The 22,878-nt window shown below is 39.2% G+C and overlaps 1 protein-coding gene across 2 annotated transcripts in view; it reads right to left on the bottom strand.

Moving 5' to 3' along the window:
• The window catches only part of DGKI (diacylglycerol kinase iota), a 402,033-nt gene that overhangs the window by 73,454 nt on the left and 305,701 nt on the right, over positions 1–22,878 (bottom strand). For both annotated transcript variants that reach the window (XM_036328568.1, XM_036328569.1), the window contains 2 exons: positions 6,557–6,636; positions 4,341–4,385 (listed from right to left, as the gene is read on the bottom strand). In XM_036328568.1, the coding sequence (XP_036184461.1) occupies positions 4,341–4,385; positions 6,557–6,636 (125 nt within the window). The remainder of the gene's footprint in view (positions 1–4,340; positions 4,386–6,556; positions 6,637–22,878) is intronic.

Genomic DNA, 22,878 nt, shown 5'->3' with positions numbered 1-22,878 from the left:
GCATTGGAAATCCCTGCTTTTGTTTAATAATGTCCAGTTAATAATTACTTTACTTTCAAATTTCTCTCCTGTTTGCCTATCCAAACTTTCCTTCTGCCTGCCTTGACATCTTCTGTGCTCAACCCATCTATTTAGTCATTGTCCCCTCTAGTTTCATCACCAAGTTATATAGCAATGTCTCTTTATCCTTGGTGAATGGATCCATCAGGGATTGTTAGAAATACGTGTTTATGTACTGAAATACTCATTAATATACTTACAATTATTATGGTCTTTCAAAACTCTTTATCACCCACAACTCTTGCAGCAGAATACAGAAATGGGATGCCCATTTCCAAAACCAGTGTTGAAAGATGAATAAATAGTTATGGTGTAGTAGGAGATGGGAATGAGAGTGATTCTAATATTTTCAAGAGCCCTTTTTGTGTGTGAGAAAGTCCTCCATTAACAACTCGTGTGTGTGTGTGCATGTGCGTGCGTGTGTATGTGTGTGTGCGTGTGTATGTGTGCGCGCGTGTGTATGTGTGCGTGTGTGTATGTGTGCGTGCGTGTGTGTGTGTGTATGTGTCCGTGTGTGTATGTGTGTGTGTGTATGTGTGCGTGTGTGTGTGTGCGTGTGCGTGTATATGTGCGTGTGTGTGTATTAGCAGCAGTATAGCCTTCATTGTACCAGCAAAAGCAAACAGACCTGGCCTCAGGCAAGTCTTATTTTAATTCCTTCTACAATCCATTTCTGACAGCTTTGATCTAGCCCAAAGGAACATTCTACAAAACCCTTTACTCCTATCCTTCAAGATTAACTAATTCCCAAAATGACTCCCTTAAACTTATTTCAACCCATCCACTGAAAGACTCTTCTAAAATCCAGAATACAAATTAAGGAGCAAGGGATTTCAAAGAACAGAAAGAGATGAATAAGGACAAGATAGATAAATGAAATATTTGTGGGCCAATACTGTTTGCCTAGGACTAGACAGAGTTCTGCTGAAATACAACACAAACCTATGCCACAGAGGAAGCTCCGGTAGGTGTGCAGGAAAACATAAAAAGGAGGTCAGAGGGCGAGCAACTGGGTGTGGACTCAGATCTGACCAACTGACCAAGATTTTTTCCTTATGGAAATAAGAGACATCTCCAAAGGATACAAATTCTTTTCAAAAATATTATATCTACTTTTACATATTCCAACCATTCTAGTGTTAGTTTTAAGTAAATTCATTCTTAAAGAAAAAAATAAACACTAGACAGATCCCTTTTTGAACCTACTACAAAATCCTATGATATTCATTAAAACATCAAATTATTAGCTCATAACATTCTGGAAAGCACACTTTTGTGTGCCAACCACATTAGTATTTCATGAGTCTTATGCTGGGAAAATGGAGAAACTGAGTGTCTACAAAAAACAAAAACAAAACCAAATTGTGGCTGGCTCCATTGCTCCTGGTTCTCTGCTTATTCTGCCTTCCCATATCCAGATGCCTCTATTTCAGTGATGGCGAACCTATGACACGCATGTCAGAAGTGACATGTGAACTCATTTTTTTGGTTGATTTTTCTTTGTTAAATGGCATTTAAATATATAAAATAAATATCAAAAGTATAAGTCTTTGTTTTACTATGGTTGCAAATATCAAAAAATTTCTATATGTGACATGGCACCAGAGTTAAGTTAGGGTTTTTCAAAATGCTGACACGCCGAGCTCAAAAGGTTCACCATAACTGCTCTATTTCCTTCACTATTTTCTCTTCCTGTTCCTCTTTCTCTTTACCTGCCTTTCCTCAACTAGGACTTACATCTGCCTGTGGGATCTAGTCATGTCCTCAGGCTCATCAGAATGACTCCAGATTTTTTACGTTCCTCACTATTGACATTTAAGGCTGGATACTCCTTTTGTAGGGGACTGCCCCATGCATTGTAAGATGTTTAGCAGCATCTTTGGCTTCTACTCAACAGAATTCAGTAGCACCTCCTCCCCTAATAGTGACACACAAAATGTCCAAATTGCCAAACTGCCTGCATGAGGGGAAAAATCTCCCCTAGCTGAGAATCACTGGAACGGTTGAATTAGCTTCACTTCTTACCAACTTTAGGACTTAGGGTTAACAAGGGATATAACAAAGACCAAGAGGGAGCAGAGAAAAAAATAGCTCAAAAAGCATCTATATCAAACAGGGAGGCAGAGTCCAATTTCTCTATGAATTCTAGATTATCTGCCAACCTCAGGAGCACCTGTGAACACAATGCACTGTGCTTGCCTAAGTTATCGGTTACAGGTTACATGAGATGCCACTCAGATGGAGGGGCCTTTGTGTTTTGACCTTAGAGACGGCGTCAGCTGGAATTTTGAGCAGGCTATAAATATCCAACACACTCTTGCACAACCCATTATGCCTTGTTAGGTTAATACAAGGTGTCACTTCTGAGCCGTAGTGCTTTGTTGGTAATTCACTATGAATTTGGGAAAGGAAGAAACCACGATGCTCAAATGACTAGAAACCGCCACTGACAAGGTGCCGTGGGCTCTTAGACTCCTTTCTGAATGCTGGTTTTTTCTTGAGTTCTCTCTAGCCTTAGAAAATAGCCAGCTAAAATCCCACCTGCAAATTAGTGAGCTGAGAGGAATTTCTCAAGTTTTTAGACCTGCTGGCATTTATTTGTTCTATCACAGTTAGTTCTCCACACATATTTAGTGCCACCTCATACAAGAAAGTTTGTTTAAAAGCATGTAAGGCTTTTTGTGGTCCACATTTCTTACTGGTTTCTCCTACATCACCCTCTAACTCCCACTGAGACAGAGATTCTGATATGATGGGCTTCTGCATTAGGAAACGAAAGATTTAGTATTATATTGCCTGCCGGTGGGTTTTGTCACTTTCTACATAAAACTAATAGCACCTCTATTCCATGTATTGTATATGCATCCTCAGAAAAACAGACAAATCAATCTGCATCATCTCAGCCTCTCAAAAGCATTTGACACATTTCATTACTTCCTTCTTCTTTGAAATACGTTTCACTCTTTTCCTATCATAACACCACCTTTTCCTTAATTCCAGCTTTCCTGCTGCTCATCAGTTTCCATGACTCTTCTTTTTTTAAAAAAAAATATCTTTTGTATTTATTTATCTTTATCATTGAAAGTATTACATGTCTCCCTTTTTCCCTATTGACCCCTTCGTGACCATACCCCACCCCCCAGGCCTTCACCACACTACTGCCTGTGTCAGCCAGTCTCAGGGTAAATTCGGCTGCCTTGCTGAGGGTACAGGGTGTCCATTTGCAAGGGAAGGAAGCTTCCTAGAGGCTACAGGTATAAGATTGTAGAAAATGTTGTTTTGTTGTTTATGCAAAAGGATGCTAAACTGAAAGTTTTAGGTATAGCAAATAGACACCAAAACCTCCAGGGAGGTGCTAATCCGGATTTACAAGTTTAGACATATTTAAACCCCTCCTCCACGTGGATGTAGAAGGGCCTAGGAGAGGAGTTATTTGGAGGGAGTCACTGGCATGCTCTGACTCCCACACCCGCCTCCCAGCGGCAAGTTCATGGGCCCTCTCAGTTCAGGGTGACACTGTGCAATGGGATCTGAGTCCTGCCTGAGAAATCTAATGGGAAGAGGATGGCTGGACAGGCCTGTGCAGCACAGTAGAGGTGGGAAGGGGCTGGAGGAAACTGAGCACACAGAGACTGTTTAGGCGAAGAACATCTGAGTGTTCTGCTTGGACTGGACGCAGGTCATTAGGGAGAGGCCGGGTTCACTGGATCCTGTCCAAAAGGCCAGAATGGGCTGATCAGATTGCTTTTTAGAATGTTTGCCTGATGGTTGAGGGAGGCAGAGAATTCACTTGCCTGGGAGTAAAGGAGAATCGTACAGCCCTGGTTGCTAACATCTGTCATCTTGAACCAGGGAAGCATCTAGTCTAGAGGTGAGGTCCACAGAAAAGAAGAACAGAGCCAAACGACCAGCAGAAAAAGGACACATGAAACATGGCCAAATGGCACGTGAAATCCACCCTTGATCTGAACTCTTCGCTGATGTGAATCAATAGACTCCTGCCCTGTCAAGTTAGAGTTGAGTTTTCTAGCATTTGGCACTGAGAAACCCCTTCATTATATAGTCTTTTCTAAATGACCTGGGAGAAAAACCACAGCCCCAATTTGAGCTAGACTAAGAATGTCCAAAACCAAAAAAAGGCAAAGGAATCACAATGCCAACTTCACTAGGTTCTCAGCGTAAACCCTCTCTCTAGGGAAGATGTGGACTCTAATCCAAATGAGACATTCAACTTCTTTGGGCCAAAAGGCAAGAAGCAGGGAGAGTCAAGTATGTGTTACCTGGTAATGAACTCTGTGGGAGCCAGAAGAAACTGATTGCAGGTCCTAGTGAGAAAATGGAAAAAATATAGTTTGAATAAGCTGCTGCTACAACTCTACCCCCTGAACTCCCAATTTAATATTATTAAAGTCATCTGGAAAGTCTCTAACCCACCCAAACTCCTCAAGGTTAAACAAAGAAGACAATGCCAAAAATAATAAAAGCACGCCGAGCTGGGCTGAGAGAAGAAAGGCCATTCGGCTATAGAAACTTTTAAACAGTGTTTACAGGTGACTGATAAATTACAGTTCCAAGGAACAAGAAGACCAAAAGGAAAAGACAGCAACTTTGTTCTAATACGCGGGGTCATGTTTAATTTGCACCTGATCTTTTGGCTTGCGAAGAAAGCTTCTAAAAGTCCCCCTTGAAGCACTCAGAAAGAATTTATTTATCTTTGACCAAATACAAACTGTCCTGGTAATTGTGTTTATACTGATAAGTTGCTCGGCAAACACGGGTTTTCACAGACCGCAAAGAGAAAAATCGCCGGAGCTCCTCCGCATTAACATGGAGAGCAAAATTAACAGGGTTGAAATTAATGAGGTTTTACGGGCAGATTCTGAGAGCCTGGCTCCCTTTATAAAGTTTTATAACTAAGTTGTCGCCATCCTCATGTCCCGCAGGCTTCTTTGTTAATGAGTGTATTGCTTCTATTCACAAATGTCAGCAATCCTGGGTAACTTTGTTCTCATACCTGCTTCCCACTAGGATTCATCAACTTTCTCTCTGTGCCCAAGGTAGTTTTAAAATGTTGCCTCTATGAGTTCACTCCCCCCCCCCTTTTTTTTGAATCCCACTTCTTGTGGAATATTGGTGTAATGAACATGGCAATAAGTTGATCTTCAACAGTTATGTATTGTAGCTACTGTGAAATTTTGTTACTCGAGTGTTAAGGAAAAAAACATTTGGTAGCATTTATGATTAACTTTCGATTGCAGATTTATTGAATGTGGCTCCACAATAAAATACAAACATTATTTTGAAAAATGAGATGCAGTGTCCCTGAAATATTGATTTGGACCTGAGTCACATGCTAAAAAGTTCACAAATTTCAACATGTTAAAGTTATCCTTGATAAAAAAAAAAAAATAGCCCAGGAAGTAACAAGTATAAAATTTGTTGACTTTTCTTCTCTCACCCTTATCAGTATTCAAAATTTAGCATTTATCCCAAAATATTTTGCACTCACAATTTCTCTATCCTTAACAATGCTGAAGAGAAAAATTAGTAATTTTTCACATTACTTTATGCCTCCTACCTGAATTTATTTCAAGAGAAATAAAATCCAATGTTTAAAGCTAAGTGGCTACAACTCGATAGAATTTTAAACACTGTATATCTTCTTTATTTGTGACATTTATGTGCGCATAATGTGTTGTCTGAAAGAGAGTTGCTAATTTGGGGGTACCTTTTAGAATCACCCGGTAGCTTTAAAAATATAAATGTCTAGACCACATCCAAAACAAGTGATTCTAATGTGCATCTTTAATAAAAAAACAATGATAAAGAAGTAGCTATTTATGATCTTTACCATTTGTAAAATAAAGGAAGTGACTACTCCCTCCCCTCAAAGCTTTATAAAAGTAACCCATGACCACTGCAGTGAGGGGGCTGGGTCTCCTGGCTTTGCTGGTGCAGTTTAAGTTCATGGGAAGGTCACACATGAGATCTCTTCCTCTCTCTTTCTCTATGGTAAGACCAGATTGAGAAAAAAATAGATCATTCTTTTGTGTTCTGACACAAGTTTCTATGAAATGTAGAAAGTTTTTCTTTCTTATACAATTTACATTTTTTTAAAAAAAATCTAACTGTCTCTGACAAAAGTCTGTGCTAGATACAAAACATTAAATAAGCCCAAACCTCTGTTTTCTTTCATTATTTATTAGTGCCCTTTGAAATTCTGCAGAGCTCAAAATTACAGGAATGTAGCCTGGCTACGGTTCCAAGCTACGGTGTGGGTCACAGGAGAACATCACCACGCTATAGTTAACCCAACTGATCCTTTGCCATTTCACCACCTGAGCAGGAAAACCTGTGGTGTGTGAATAAAAGAGAAGGCCGCCACATTTCCATTTCCTGCCCAAGTGCATCATTTCAGAAACAAATAAAGATGGCTGGGAATTGTTTACACAAATGAAACACTGAGCAAAATGTATACCTGACTATAGAAACTCACCTCCTGCAGGCGATCTATGTACATACGGCAAGTCTCCAAGTCACAGTCTCCACGCACAACTAGAATACCCAGAGGAATGGCTAAGGGGGGAAGGAAAGAGAAAAGTCTAGAATAAAATATTTGATTTTTCTAGATTGGCATACATGTGTTTCTGAGGGTTTAAAAAAATCTCAAAAATATAATTTTTCTTTTGGATAGTTCAATCCAAACTTCTCCCTATACCTCCTTTCTGACCCCAATCTCTCCATTTCTGCAGTTGTCACACTCTTTTCTTGAATTCCACCTTGTCCCCTGACACCTGGCCAGCCTTCATTTCACTTCTTCTCATTGGCTCTGATATGAAGTGCAATGTCATGGAAACAGTGGATTGGCAGGACCAGGAAGCTGCTCACAGCCAGCGGATAACATACGCTTCCATTTGCAATAGCCAAAGTACCAGAGAGGAATGAAAACAAAATCATGATCCTGGACATTTACTTCTTTGTGTCCAGTATGGAGTTTAATATTGCTGTCTGTTTGCAATAGTTTGCAGCCTGAGAGACTCACCTACTCAAGGCACCATTACTACCTGGTGGCCAAAAGCATGCATAATGTTGAAAAAAAAAAAGAAAAAAGAGAGAGAAAAGAAAAAGCTTCTAGAAGGTTAACAGCTTAAAAATCCAACTGATCTTGCCCTGGCCAGTGTGCTCAGTGGTTAGAGTGTCAGCCTGCACACCGGAGGGTCTCAGGTTTAATTCTGATCAAGGGTACATACCTGGGTTGCAGGTTTGATCTCCGCCCCACATCTTTCTATCACATTGATCTCTCTCTTTCTTTCTCTCTCTCTCTCCCCCTCCCTTCCTCTCTTCACTATTTCTAAAAATCAATAGAAAAATAGCCTCACTCCTCAGGTGAGGATTAAAAAAAATCCAACTGATCTTAAAGACGGTCAGTTTAAATGTGGTAGCAGCAAACCTGCAGGAAACAATAAAGTGAAGCTACTAAGTGCCTTAAACACCCTATTTAGGCGGAGACAAATGTCATACCATGGCTTTATTGGACAGAACTTCCTACTTCAGAAATAACCATAAGATTCCTGAAATACTGAAAAATTATCTTCTTCGCAAAACTTCAAAAAACGCATGTGCTTATTTCTGATTTTAAAAGTACAATTACACTATTAAATCCATGATTTAATAAGAAAATCTCAAAATCTTGAACTAACCAGCTAAAGACCAGCAAGCGGATGATATGACAGTAGGACTCACTAAAGATTTTTTAAAACCTTTCACTCATTGAATTTATTTTTAAAGCCTAATCACCAATAAATGGATTTGAAAATGCTTTACAATTTAATAATATAGATAATAAAATACAATTAAAGTGCATGGAAAAATCTTGAGGAACTCACAGAGTAGTAGAGAAGGCATACATATAAATAAAAAATAACGATAATCTAACATAAGCTAAAGTAAATATGTGAACTTAGTCATTTGAAAAAACTGTAGAAGAGAGGGACTAATTCTTGCCTAAAGGTCAGATTTTAGGCTTTTTGAAGATATGAAGCCACATTAGGTTTTTCAGTTAGACGAGCAAGGGTGATCGAGGGAAAAAGAAAAGAGTCTATTTCTCAATGTTACCTCCCAGATTGGTTTCCACTAGAGAGATCAATACCCTCCCATTCCTGTATCTTCCCAAAGTCTTGCTGCATAAAGCTTGAAAGCAGCCGTCATCTTTACAGTGATGTGTAAGCCTGTGAATGAGTATGGGCTCTCCCACCAGAAATAAGGCTTGTTTACCTTTACTGCTCCAATGTCTGGTAGATGTTCAGTAAAAGCTTGTAAAAAGAGGAAGGAAGACAGGCTTAGGACCTGTTCAAGTGTGAAAGGGAAGTGTATCTTTAAGGGCCGAGAAAACTTTCCAGGACAGGCAAAGAAGCAAGGGTTTGGAGAAGGAGGAGAGAGTATGCATTGGGCTGGCGCTTGCCTTTGTCCAATCTTCTCAATACTAAGCAAGAGAGGCAGTAAGCAGAGGGCAGGAACCCTGCGACTGTCATATGTTTGAGATATAATAATCTGGAAAATACTTTTTCCCTCTTTTTAAATATAAACAGAAAAAGTCTTCAGTCGGATAATCATGCATCTTTGACAGAAATGGAAGGGAAGTACCATAAGGAGATACTTTAAAGAACTGATTAAAGTAATCATCTTCAGCTAGACTACTAAATAGATCCAAACAAGGTGATCCACTGAGGTAAGAGAAGAATAAGGATTTATAATAACTAGTCCATAAGGAATGATGAGGAAAAGCTACAATCTTGGCCTAAAATATAAGTCAAAGTGTGTGGCAGCAGAATACAGTAAAAATTAACATGAAAGCCCATGTTAAAATCTTGCTGAAGGATAACTTCTTTTAATTTCAAATGTGTAAATGTAAAGGAATAAAATTTAATCAATATTTAACTATTTACTTAAATTAGGAGACATTCTATAGGAACACTGGAATCCTGTCAACACCCCTGATTTCCTTCTATTATCAACCCTTGGGTTAGTCTGCTCATACATTCAATGTACTTGGTAGCAGATATTTTAAATTACAATTAGACAATGGATATTGCAGATATGGAATCAACAAGGAATAGCCAGGGAAAGTTTTCAAAGATGTGTCATTCACTTCTACTATGAGTATAAAATCAGCAACTTTGCCTGTTCCTCAAGAAGCTTATTAAGAGAAACCATGCTTTTTATTATTAGCTATTTACTGTCATTTTTAAAAAAAGGCCTCCTCTACCACAATGTCATTGCATGATTACTGACAATTGTTCAATTTATCCAGTGTGTGGTAGAAAGGACTTATAGCAATTCTCTCTGGGATTCAACTCCCAGCACTGATTTGGTCTTAGGAATTACCCACGGTAGCTATTTGGTCATGGAAGTTACTCAATTCCTCTGATCCTTGGATTGAAGACTATGGTCAGTAGGTATCTTCTAGGACTTTGTGACTATTAAATGCAACACTATAACTAAAGATGAATAACCAAAACATCGATTACTTCTTCACTCCCTTGACTCTCTTTCCAGCATCTTTAGCTAGAAAATGGATTCATCCAATCATCAATCTTTTAATTTGTCATAATACTATAAAGGTTAGCTGGTAATAGTTCTATAAGTTATATTCCTGCTTACTTAAAACTAACTTCTACTTTTCTGCAATAGGAAACATAATTGTAATGTAAAAATACTGTAATCTGACATTTCCATTGGGGGCTTTACATGGTTAAGAGAAAGCAAAAGTTGTAGGAAATTACCACCTTCCTTTTCTCTTTGGATCTTCCTTTTCCCTACCCAGTTGGATCAAATGTGCTTCCTAATTTCTAGTAACTGTATTCCTTGGCTGGTTGAGGACAAATTTCTTTCCCTTACTCTATACCCTACCTTTCTTATCCTCGCTTTCTTATTCACTTCTCTGTCCCTCCTATCAAACCATGCTCTCTGATGATTCTTGATTCTTGAGTATAAATGACTAATAATTGATTAAAGTGTTGATCCTCTAAGGAGCACTTGAGTTTTAACATGTCTGACATTTGAGCTAACATAATTGTCACAGGTGGAATTGTGTATGCCCCCAAAACTGATACGCTGAAGCCTTAACGTTCAAAGTGATGGCATTTGCAGATGCAGCCTTTGGGAGATAACTGGGGTTAGAGGAAGTCATGAGGGATGGGACCTGATAAGAAGAGATACCATAGAGTCTTCCCTTATGGGCACTCTCTCTCTCTCTCCCCTCCCGCTACCATTTGAGGACATAGCATGAAGGCTGCCATCTATAGGCAGGAAGAGAGCAATCACCAGAAACCAAGTCAGCCAGCACCTTGTCATGGACAGTCCAGCCTCCAGAACTGTGAGAAAATAAATGGTTTAAACCACACACGCTATGATATTTTGTTATGGTAGTAACCCTAGCGGACTAAGACAATGATAAAGCTTTGATAAATTTAGGTACAGAAATATGAAAGACATTATGCAATTAACTGGCAATCCTCGGCCCTGAGAAAATTATCCTACCAATTACATCTTCCCAGCCAAAGCATGAGCCTTGATCTGTCACCCCTCTCAGGCTTGACCCGACCTCAATTAACCCCCTTTCCCTATTTCAGTTTATATAAATGCTGCATAATTCAGACTGTGATTAAGTTAATTGGTTAAAAAATCCATTATATATTTTATATGTGCGTGCTCTGGATTTTATGTGTGGAATAAAATGCCAACAGGTCATACAAATTAATTTGGCCTTTTATACTTGAAGTTAGGACTACTTGGACTCATTATGCAAATTTATGCCAAACAGTGCATAAATTAACATCATTCATCTTCAACAAATCCAAAATCTTCTAGCAACCACTCCACAAGTATACTCTTATCTGTAAAAAACTTCCAAAGTACATGCACCAAAATAAAGTATGGTTTCTAAACTATAGATTTCCCCACAAATGATAAGCAGAGTCAGGGAAGAGACCAAGCTCAGGTATCCTACATATGGGTTTGAATTGCCCAAAACTTTAAAAACCAAAGTTTTAAAAAGCTATTAAATTGAAATTTCTTAGAGTTTTTTTTAAACATGATTTTATTGATTTTTAGAGAGAGAGGAAATGAAAGGGATAGAAGCATCGATGAGAATCATCAATGGCTGCCTCCTGCAAGCCCCCTACTGGGGATTGAGTCTGTAACCTGGGCATATGCCTTGACCGGGAATTCAACCAGCTACCTCTTGGTCCATGGGTTGACACTTCAACCACTGAGCCACACGGGTCGGGCTAGAATTTTTAAGAAAACCTGAACAATGTTTTACAAAGAGTTGGAGGTATGATGCAAAAGACAATCAAACAATTTCCTCAAGTGAATTAATTATTTGACTGAAGAAAAGCAAAAGACCCTCGTGGACCAACTCAGAGATGAAAGCCCTTCCCAGAGATCTCTGCAGCAGGTTCTACTCTGGGGCAACCATAAGGATGTGCCTGAATTGCATTGAGGCCAATGAGTTCACAATGGAAGGGACTCTGAGGTAAGTCAAAATACAAATGTTGTGACTTCCCAGGTACAGACCTATTTCCCGTGGCCTGAGCAAGGAGCTGGTCCTGGCACAGGTGATCTGAGGCCAAGCCTGCTGGCTCAGAGAATTGGCAGTGAGAGGAGAACAGGACGTGGTCTTACATTAGTGAAGAGCCCTGCCCCTCTAGAAAAGCCAGCGGGGGCAGAACAGACCTTTACTATCACCTCCTCAGGGTGATAGTGTAACCCATTTTATAGTTAGAGATACACAAACTTCAGTCTTGTTACAAGGGTTATACTGTATACACGTGAAGCAATGTGACACCTTTAGGCCTGGGGCAATAAATCTGGTTGAACAGGAAAATGATAATAATGATTATATGATCTAAAGAAGGAAAAAAAGAAAAGGGAAGAGGAAGAACAAGAAGATGAGGGGGATGAAAGGAAAAGGGGGAAGGAGAGGCCAAGGAAGAGAGGAAAGAGGAGGAAACTTACATAATGAGGTAACCAGCTCATCATTTTATTGCATCTTTGTCCCAATCCTAAGAGGTGAACATCAATACTCCTATTTTTAAAATGAGGAAACCAAATCTCAGAAAGATTAGGTAACATGCCCTGAATGCAAATATCACAGCTACTAAATGGAACAAAGATTTCATCCCAAATTTCTTTCACTCAAGAGGCCCTATTCTGAACCATTCCTACTTCCCATCAAACATGGGCCACACAAAGAATGAAGTCTCTCCAAGCTTTCAACACCGAGCTCAGGGAAGTGAAACCAAGAAACCCTACCACAAGCTGACCAAGGAGTGAGGATGTAGTTAAAATTATACAAGAACTGGGAAAAAATGTGATCAGCAGGTGGCAGAGCTATGGTGAACAAATCCAGGCAAAGGAGCAGGACCATGGGACTCAGAAACTATGAGTAAAGTCAAACATATTTTCATAACCACACTTGGCAGTAGTGGAGGCACATTTAAAGACTTCCCACTTCCCTCCCTTTCTAATAGGCCAGTGGTCGGCAAACTGAGGCTCGCGAGCCACATGCGGCTCTTTGGCCCATTGAGTGTGTCTCTTCTACAAAATACCACATGCAGGCGCGCATGTACAGTACGATTGAAACTTTGTGGCCCATGCACGGAAGTCAGTATTTTGTGGAAGAGCCACACTCAAGGGGCCAAAGAGCCGCATGTGGCTCATGAGCCGCAGTTTGCTGACCACTGCAATAGGCCAACTGCAAGGGGCCTGAGAGTCTGTGAATCAAAGTTATCAAAACTGTTGACAGCCTTCCAATAACCTTATACTTAATTTAGGGTCCATAGAATTAAACTAACTGTTGCTTACTTTACAAAGAAATGCAACTATAAAACTGTGAGCAGGATGTTAATCATTATGGGAACAGAAGAGATAATACGAGTCCATCAGACTTTAATCAGAATTGTTTTTGGAAAATCACATGACTGTTTTTGCTATTAAAATCTTTGCATTAGAATTTCCAGTATTGAACTGGAGAGCTGATTAACAATTAACATAAACCAAACATACAACTCAGGTTCTCATGTCAGGTGGGAAAAGTTCATTCCTACAGATGAACAAGCTATTCAAAAGTGTTTCCCATGGATTTTTTTGATAGAGTGTTTACATGAATTTCAAACATGGTTAACATTTGACATTATTAAGTTGGTAGTTTCTGCTATAATAGGTATCTTATTGCATTCATTTGAATGTTTAATTATTCTTGGTAAACATCTACATTCAGGAAAATTATAATTACAGACACTTTTGATTATTCAATTAGATTACCTTGCCCTTGATCTTACGTGAAGACTCTAAATAAAGTAAATAATCATAGTTCTAGTAAAAAAAAAAAAAAAGGGGGGGGGGGGACAACAGGCCTAAAATGGAGTCACTTGTGCTAAGTCCCATGTCAACAACCAAGACTTAGTACCTAACCTCATTGCAGTTTTAGCTTCTCCCAGAAATGTGACCTTTACCCAGTTAATCAGAAATGATCAGATCAACACCAGTGAGGTAATCTTTGGGAGAGATCCCTGCCTTTCCCTAAAGGAAGGTGACCTTGCCTGAAACAATGTGCAGAACTTTCTTACTTCACTTTCTTTCTGATTATAAAAGCCTTCCATTCTGTTTGCTATCTAGGATGCTGCTTAATTCACAAATTGTTAAATAAAGCCATTTAGATCTTCAAATTTACCCAGTTAAGTTTTGTTTAACAGTATCTACCTGTCTGGGTTATAGTAAAGATTAAATAAGTCAGTGCCGATAGAGCATGTAACATCTGAAAATCCATCCTATATTCACCCTTCTAAGCCTTAGTAAATTAATCATTTCCCTAATTCTAATATCAGCATGTACTGGTCATTCGTAAAGCCTCAAACCAATTTCAGCAGACCAGATGTGGAGACTTTCACAGCAGATAATGTGTCCTACCGGTTCCTAAAGGCTCCAGCCTACTAAACCAAAGCATGTAAATAAAAGAACAAAACCTACAAGGAGATGAGAGGAATCACAGGTGGGTGCTTTATGACACAAGCAAAGACTCAGAACCAAAGCAAGAAAGAGCCACCTTTGCCACTAAATCCACATGAAACTCTTAACAGGATTTTTCAAAAGGGAGAAAATGCATAGCAGCTAATTCATTCCCTGCCAGATACTGTGATGTGTTCAGCAAGGTGTTACTATGAAAAGAAAGGGCTGAAAGCTCAGCATTTAAAAATAAAAGAAAGGAATTAATTTTGTAACACATGAGCAATTACAGCGCAATTCCTGTTAAAACAGAATTGCAGCTAAATGGGGCTATTTACCTGTTCAAATTACAAACAAAACTGTCTTCAGTGGGATCATTAAAAGATGGTATGAGACCTTCTTTTTTAGAAAAAGCTTCTCAGACCTGCAGGTGTTTGCAAAGATTGGGTTTTAAGCTCTAATATATACGTAAACATATTACAATTGCAGAGGCTCTGCTGAGGCTAAATAAAAAAGGTGTCACTTTCTGAAAAGAACAATAAATAAATCACAGAGTTAAAATTCATGAAATAGGAAAGTATTTGGAACAGTATGGTAAACCATCAAAAATATAGATCGTTTTAGAATGAATGCATTTTATGTCAATACTCAGAGATATATTTTTTAAAACTTGACATTTTCTTAAGCATCAATTTTAAGATTTATTGAGGTAATCAATTCAGTTTATGTCAAGTACTCATTTTCTTTCCATCAATCTAGATGCAGACTTAGGAAACTTAGGTCTGAAAAGAAACTGTTGCCTAGAAAATAACATAAGAGAAAAGCTAGGTAAGCTTTGTTTTGGTGATGACATTTTAGATACAACACCAAAAGCAGAATCCATGAAAGAAAAACACTGATAAATTAGACTGCATTAAATGAAAACTTCTGCTCTGTGAAAGGCACTGTTAAGAAAATGAAAAAACAAGACAGACTGGGGGGAAAACATCTTTGTAAAACACATATGTGACAAAAGACTGGTATTCAAAATATACCAAGAACTCTTAAAACCCACAAATAAGAGAGTCAATTGAAAAGTGGGCAAAAGATCTGGACCTTGCCCCAAAGAAGATGTATAGATGGCAGATAACCATATGCAAAAGCTGCTCAACATCATATGTCATTAGGGAATTGCAAATTAAAACAACATACCAGCATCACATACCTATTAGAGCAGCTAAAATTGAAAAACTGACCACATCAACTGCTGGTGAGAATGTGGAGCAGCAGGAACACTCATTCATTGCTGGTGGAAATGCAAAAGGGTACCTCCAGTTTGGAAAATAGCTTGTCAATTTCTTTCAAAAGTAAACAACAACAACAAAAAAACCTCTTAACCACAAGATCCAGCCATTTCACTCCTTGGTATCTACCCAAATGAGATGAAACCTATGCCCCCACCAAAATTTGCACATGAGTGTTTATAGCATGTTTACTCATAATTGCCAAAACTTGAAAGCATTCAAGAAGTCCTTCAGCACTAGCTGGTTGGAGCATCGGCTCACAGGCTGAAGGGTCTCAAGTTTGATTCTGATTAAGGGCAGGTATCTCCATTGCAGACTCCATCCCCAGGCCCCTGGTTAGGGCACATGCAGGAGGTAACCAATGGATATGTCTCTCTCACATCAATGTTTCTCTCTGTCTCTTCCCCTCCCTTCCACTCTTTCTAAAATATCAATGAAAAAAATATCCTCAGGGGAGAATTACAAAGAGAGAGAGAGAGAGAGAGAGAGAGAGAGAGAGAGAGAGAGAGAGAGAGAGAGAGACTTCACTAGGTGCATGGATAAACAAACTGGTCATCATACAATGAAATATTAGCCAACAACAAAGAGAAATGAGTTTTCAAGCCATGAAAGACAATGGAGTACCCTTAGTGCATATTGCTAAGTGAAAGAAGCTAGTCTGATGTGGCTGCGTACTGCTTGATTCCAACTATATGGCATTTTGGAAAAGGCAAAATTATGGAGACAGTAAAAGGACTGATGGTTGCCAGAGGTTAGAAAAGAGGAATGAGTGAATAGGTGGAGCCCAAGGGGTACTTAGGGCAGTAAAACGATTCTGTATGACACTATCATAGTGGATTCATATCATAACATGTTAAAACCCCTAACATTGTAGAATACAACTGTAAATCCAAATGTAAAGTATGGCTTTAGTTAATAATGTATTATATTGGCTCATTGATTGTAACAAATGTACAACACTAATGCAAGATGTTAGTAAAAGGGGAAATGTGTGCTCCAGGTGTTGGGGTGATTTGAGGAGTTTTATCAAACTCTGTACTTTCCACGTCCTTTTTCATACCTTACACTGCTCAAAAAATAAAGTTTACTAATTAAAAAATAAAAAAGCAAGAGAAATTGTCCTGAATTTCCTAAAGACAGATACTTTGCTGTTATCAGCAAATACTGACATACAGAAAAACAAACGCCACCTACTTTCTTACCCATAGTGTTAACACTCTTCAGGAAGTCAACAGGATAATGGGAATAGGGACTAGAAGTTAAATCAAGAAGGGGAAGGAGGAAGGAGGCCCTAAAGGAAAATGGTAGGGGACAAGTGGAATTTTTTCATTTTACCTCATTAGTTCCAAATATGTCAGGGTCTCAAGGAACTGCAATTCTAACTTGAAAGTTGACAACAATTAAACAGAATGAGTTGACAATATTTCAATCCAATGCTTTCCCCCCGGTGTGCCACAGTCCATTTTATAACAACCTGTCATCGTTAACTGCACCCTAGTCACCTGGAACCAACAGGGGAAAGTGACAGGCATATTGGCATTCAAGAGAAAACATAACACCTGGGAACTGTATACCTCACCCTGCCATGCCTGGGTCTGCCATAGGTTTCAAAATCCCTGGTTCTTGTTATTAAAAATGATCTTACAGTTTTAACTCCAGAGCTTGAGCTAAACAAAGTCCTTTCCAAAGTTAATTCAAAATGTCAGCCATCAGATAAAAGTAACTGTGTAGTGGTCATTGCGTTGTATGTGACGGTAATGCTTTGAAGGTATGCTTTTCAGAAATTAGCAGGTTCTTTACAAATCTGGGTTTCAGACAACAAATGAAATTTTCCTTTTTATCCTGATAATATACTTCCTGGGATGGCAACCCAAGGGACATGCAATTCACTTCTTTAAAAACAATCTTAAATGTTTTGGCATTTATAATCTTGAATAACAACCCCTGGTGTTCATTTTTACATAATTTTGAAAATGTGTATCATATAAAGAAAGAATTGTCCCAAAATGTGTTCCAGGTCTATAAGCCACTCAATCATTCAGCACAAAGTTTTGAGGATTTTCTTGTCAGGAACAATTCTCATGCTAGGAGCTGGGCATACAACACTGTACCTGCCTTCAAGGTGTCACAGACGGGGAAGAGGGGAGTGACATAACGTCCTCCTCCTAATCATGTACCTTGTGATGGGAATTCTGACAGATAAGAACCAGTGTGTCCAGAACCCAGAGGACTGCACACTTCCCAAGGAGGACATACTTCCACAAGGAGTCATTTCCCAAAAGAAGAAAATAAGGTAGTTGGACAAGAGAGACAAAATTCTTTCAGACAAAGGAAGTTGTCTAAGTCTTATACCATCCTTAGGTGCTAAGAAATCGAGGCATAAAAAGAAGCAAAGATTGAGGACTTAGGAAGATAGGTAGTTGCAGAGTAAATGGGTATGACCCAAAGCCAGAGGCTTGGTTTTTTAATGCTAAGCAGCTGAGATGTGCTCTGGCAGCCCTGGCCTAGGAGGCAACCAATTGATGTGTCTCTCTCACTTAGAAGGTTCTCTCTCTCTCCTTTCCACTCTCTCTAAAAATCAATGGGAAAAATATCCTCAGGTGATGATTAACAAAAACAAATAAATAAAATAAAAAAACAAATAAATAAGAAGCTGAGATGCTAAAGAGTTTTCAACAGAAGATTTACACTTCAGATTTACATTGACCAAGGAGACCTTAAAGTCTTAGATTCACTAAACTTTAGATAGATTTTTTCCCCTGACTATAGGCCCCTTCTTTACAAAGAAGACTTTCAATTGCATTTTTTTTCTCTGTCCCCTGGGAGATGAAAATCTTCTCTTGCCAGTTTTACCACCCTGGAAAAGCTTTCTCAAATACCTGGGAGCCATCCCTTTGAAATGTGATCATTCTAGGAAGATAGTACCTCTAGATCAGCGGTTCTCAACCTGTGGGTCACGACCCCTTTGGGGGTCAAACGACCCTTTCACAGGGGCACCTAAGATTGGAAAACACATATATAATCACATATTGTTTTTGTGATTAATCACTATGCTTTAATTATGTTCAATTTGTAACAATGAAATTGGGGGTCATCACAACATGAGGAACTGTATTAAAGGGTCGCGGCATTAGGAAGGTTGAGAACCACTGCTCTAGATTCTAGTCTCAATGGATGGGTAGGAACCTAACTAATAGTTGCTGGTAGGTGACAATTAGCAAACACAGATAGCCTAAATGCATTGACTAACCTCCCCACTAAAGTCCTGTACTACTTTTCTACTAGTTCATCCCAGTGCTTAAAGAATCTCCCACCTGTTTTATAACAGAGTTGAATTCACTTTCTCCTTCCTATTAAAAAGTCTTGAAAATATCTAGTGCAATTTTTCTATGACAACATTTTAGGCAAACCATTGACAGAGATATGAATGACAAATTAATGGAAGACAAGGGGAATGGCAAGAAGATTAGTAAATGACATGAGTAATGGTGAAGTCTGGAATAAAGAAGTGGCAGTAAAGATAAGAACAGAACGGAGGGGCATATCAGAGAGATATGAAGTCAAAGAATCAGCTCTTTGGACTGCGAGAAGGAAAAGGAACAAGGGTGATTCAAAGTTGTTTAGAGTGGGCATGGCAGTTACAATTTCTTTCTAACTTACTTAAAACCATAGTAAACTGAGGCCAGCTGAGCCAAAGCGAGAGTACAGAGAAACAAATGGGGGTGGGGGCGAGCAAGCAGGGAGGGAGAGACGGATTATAAAAATAATATCAAAGTGGCTCTTGTAATGATGGATGGCAAAGACCACTTACAAATGCCTCATACACAGTTGATAACACACCTAAAAAGCTGAGGTTTTCTGCATTGGAGTGTTAGAATAATGATACAGGCAGAAGTGGGAAAGACTAGTCTCAAGTCTGGAGAACCAAGAACAGAGGGAGGAAGGAGGAGGACAGGGAATGCCCCCTCAGACATCCACCCAAAGCCTAGACTACAACACCACAGAAACAGAATCAGTTATAGATCCTTTTCTTTTCCTCTTTCCGGTCATCAGCATAAAGGATATGATAAACAGAAAAGCAGCGGTGACAAGGCAAAATTTTTAAAAAAAGATGTTAAAGCAGTCTACTGAACAAAGATAAAAGGAGTCAGATAGAGAATACAACCCAATCATGGTTAACGTGTTTAAAACTGCATGAGTTTTCTTTTTTCCTACTTCTAATGAATTCATGTATTACCAGTGACAAATCAGGGGAAAGTATGGGCAAAGGCCCAATACTCTTTTCTAATAAATAATAGAAACCAAAGGTCTGGATCAAATAGTTCTATGAAATGTCAACACCTTCCAACTTAATATGAAAGTTTACTGACGATGATGCAAATTTCTATTTTCGATGGATGTTTTCCATTCCAATGCAGATTCCTAATGTCACAAGCAATGAAATTCTAGTACAACCAAATGACTTGGAAAATTACTTGGAGTTCATTCCCAGTGTTGAAGGTGACAGAAGCTTTCTACTGTGAGGTTCTAGAATGTACTTGATGACAGGCATTGGAAAACAATATAATTTTTTTCCAGGTACATTTATCAGGAAGGTGATGTTTGCAAAATCCTAGATCCAGGGCAGAACCACCACTGAAAATATCCTGCAATTGCCCTAGTATGTGGAAGGGAGATAACAAATACATTTCTGTGACACTGGAATCTTGGCTATTCGGCCTGGCCAGCCAAATAAATGTGAAAGGCAAATGAAACATTATGCGTCCAAAAGCAAAGATTTGTAACCGTACCCAAAGCGTAGTTAATGCTCAGAAGGATGGTTAGAGGCACTGGTTCAAATCTCTCACACAATTTCAAAACCATACTGTCCATTACATTGTATTATGACGGCAAGGTCACCAACAGTGAGATGCTGGGCACGCATTAGTCATGCAGCTCTGAATTTCTGAGTTGATTTGATACATGTTGAAAATTAATGACAGAAATATTTCCTAAAATTTGCTGAGGGAGCCTAAGTCTCTTTCTGGAAGCAAAAAGGATAAACAAATTATGCTCTGACAGCTGCGATATAGAGATGTGAAATCGGGCAGTTTTAAGTAAACACACCCCTAGCTCTGAAAACCTAGGGAATGCTCTAATTCTGCTTATCAGTGACTCCAGGCGAGTGGCATGAATCAGTGACTCAGGAAACGCACTAAGTATTAAGAAAGAGTGCTTTCCACCATCTGAACTATGAAAGGCCTGTAGCTTTTCCCCATGTAACTAGCAAATAAAATTGTGCTTCTGAATCAATCTGCAAAGAGGTTATTTTCGGACCAGCGCATATTTTTGTCCTTGGGGCTATTCAGTTAATATCTTTCCCAATAAATTGAAAGAATGTGTAGAAATGTCCATCTTACTGAAGATCTGGAGTTATTTCTGATGATAGTGTTAGATTAGAAATATCCTGAAATTTAGATAGCCTTGCATTTATTTATTTATTTTATTGACTTGAGAGAGAAGAGGGGAGAGATGGAGGGAAGAAAGTAGAAAGAAAGAGAGAGAGAGAAAAAACACATTGATTTGTTTTTTCCCTACTTATTTGTGCATTCATTGGTTGATTCTTGTATGTGCCCTGACTGGGGATCGAACCCACAACCTTGGCATGTCAGGATGATGCTCTAAGCAACTGAGCTACCCAGCTAGGCTTAGATTGCCTTGCATTTCGGTTTCCAATGTGAGTTACTTAAATTCCAAATGGAGAATATTTGGCTTGACAATAGTTCCTGCCAAAAAGAACTTTTAAGAAAAGGTCAGTGTTCACATGCCCTAGCCGGTTTGGCTCAGTGGATAGATAAAGTGTTGGCCTGCAGACTAAAGGGTCCCAGGTTTGATTCCAGCCTGGGTTGCGGACTCAATCTGCCTCAGTAAGAGGTGTGCAGGAGACAGCCAATCAATGATTCTCATCATTGATGTTTCTATCTCTCTATCCCTCTCCCTTCCTCTCTGAAATCAATAAAAATCTATTTTAAAAAAAGAAAAGGTCAGTGTTCACATTTTAAGTTTTCCTTTCTTAGCTAATTCTGACACATCTAAAGAAAGTAATTAACTTATATTCAAATTTCCTGAATTTGGAATAGTAGGGAGATCAGGTCAAAAGATACAGAGAGGAACTTGGAGGCTAGTGATCATTTGAGTCTAATCCCCAGCACCTAGAACAGTGCTGGCTACAGAGTAGGTCCTCAATAAATAGTTGTTAGTGAAGAAGTGGATGGATGGTCTCAAGGATTTTGGTGTGAGGGTGGTTTCTTCCTGGCCTTAGTTAAAATATCAGGTGCTGAGTTCCATAGACGAGATGGTGCTTTTGGAACTGAAGTGCCCCACCCACATCCATGATGGCACTGAGACACCCATCCCGTCAGCTGCTGGCAGTGCTGGCTCTGCCGATAGCTCACAGCTTCCCTCTCCAGAAACAAGGCTTCCTCACTCAAGGTGTGCTCTCTCCCAGGGGACAACCTGACCTGGTTGCCTCACTGGGACAACTCTACATGGCCATCCCAGACCAAATGTCCCTATGGGCATCTGCAGTTATTGCTTATGGTGGTCCCTTCCCCCGTTGTTTGTCCTTTATAGGAATATCGCCAACAGTCTTCCCAATGTAGCTCTGCCAAAAGTTCCAAGTCTGCCTCTTAATCTTCCACAGATTCCTACTTTCCTCCCTCTTCACAGCTGTTGTCTCCTCTTGGAGACTCTCCAATAAATCTGCTACATGTGAAACTCAAAAGTGTCAGGGGAAACCCAACCAATAACAAGAACTATGATCCCAAATTCTTTTTAAAAACACATTTCCATAAATGCAGAGCTATGTCTTTACAGAAACAAGGGGGAGTACTAAAAAGCATACTGGATTAGGAGAGAGAAGATGTCATAGCTCTATGACCCCATGTGAGGCATCTAAGTGCTCCTGTGATAAAGCATGTGATAGTGTATATGCAAGTCTTCTGGGAACCCTGAAGCACAACGCCAGGTGTTATTATTTATTAACTATGATGCCATGACTGCAGTGGCTGACCTCACTCACTCATTAACACAGTGCATAAAAATGTACCACTTTTAAATAAGACTCTTAGAAGAAGGACTTAAAGAGAAAGCTAACTACTATTTGAGTAGACATCCCTAAGCTATCAACCTGGGAAGGAAACAAGATGGAATAGGTTGGTTATATCATCAGGGAGAATTGGTCATCATTGTGTATGTGCGTGTACATGGAATGAACCAATGAAAAGGAAAAATAACCCTTCAGGAAGAGACTTAAGAGTATACCTGTAGTTGATTGTTCCCATTACCAAGGACTAAGTTTTAACAATAGAATGATCGAACATCATTATCAACACTTTAGGCTCATTTCCTTGTGGGAGACCTGACTTCAGCATCTAACACAGCACAGCACTGAAAGCACTTCTTATCTTCTTATAAACGAAGCATGACTTTAGATCATAAACAGAATTAGACAACAAAGGAATTTATATTAAAAACAAGATCATCTTTC

The sequence above is a fragment of the Myotis myotis genome, unplaced genomic scaffold (genome assembly GCF_014108235.1).
Source record: "Myotis myotis isolate mMyoMyo1 unplaced genomic scaffold, mMyoMyo1.p scaffold_m19_p_11, whole genome shotgun sequence".
NCBI lineage: Eukaryota > Metazoa > Chordata > Mammalia > Chiroptera > Vespertilionidae > Myotis > Myotis myotis.
Note: the sequence above shows the minus strand (reverse complement) of the source record. Positions and strands in the feature narration are given on the sequence as shown.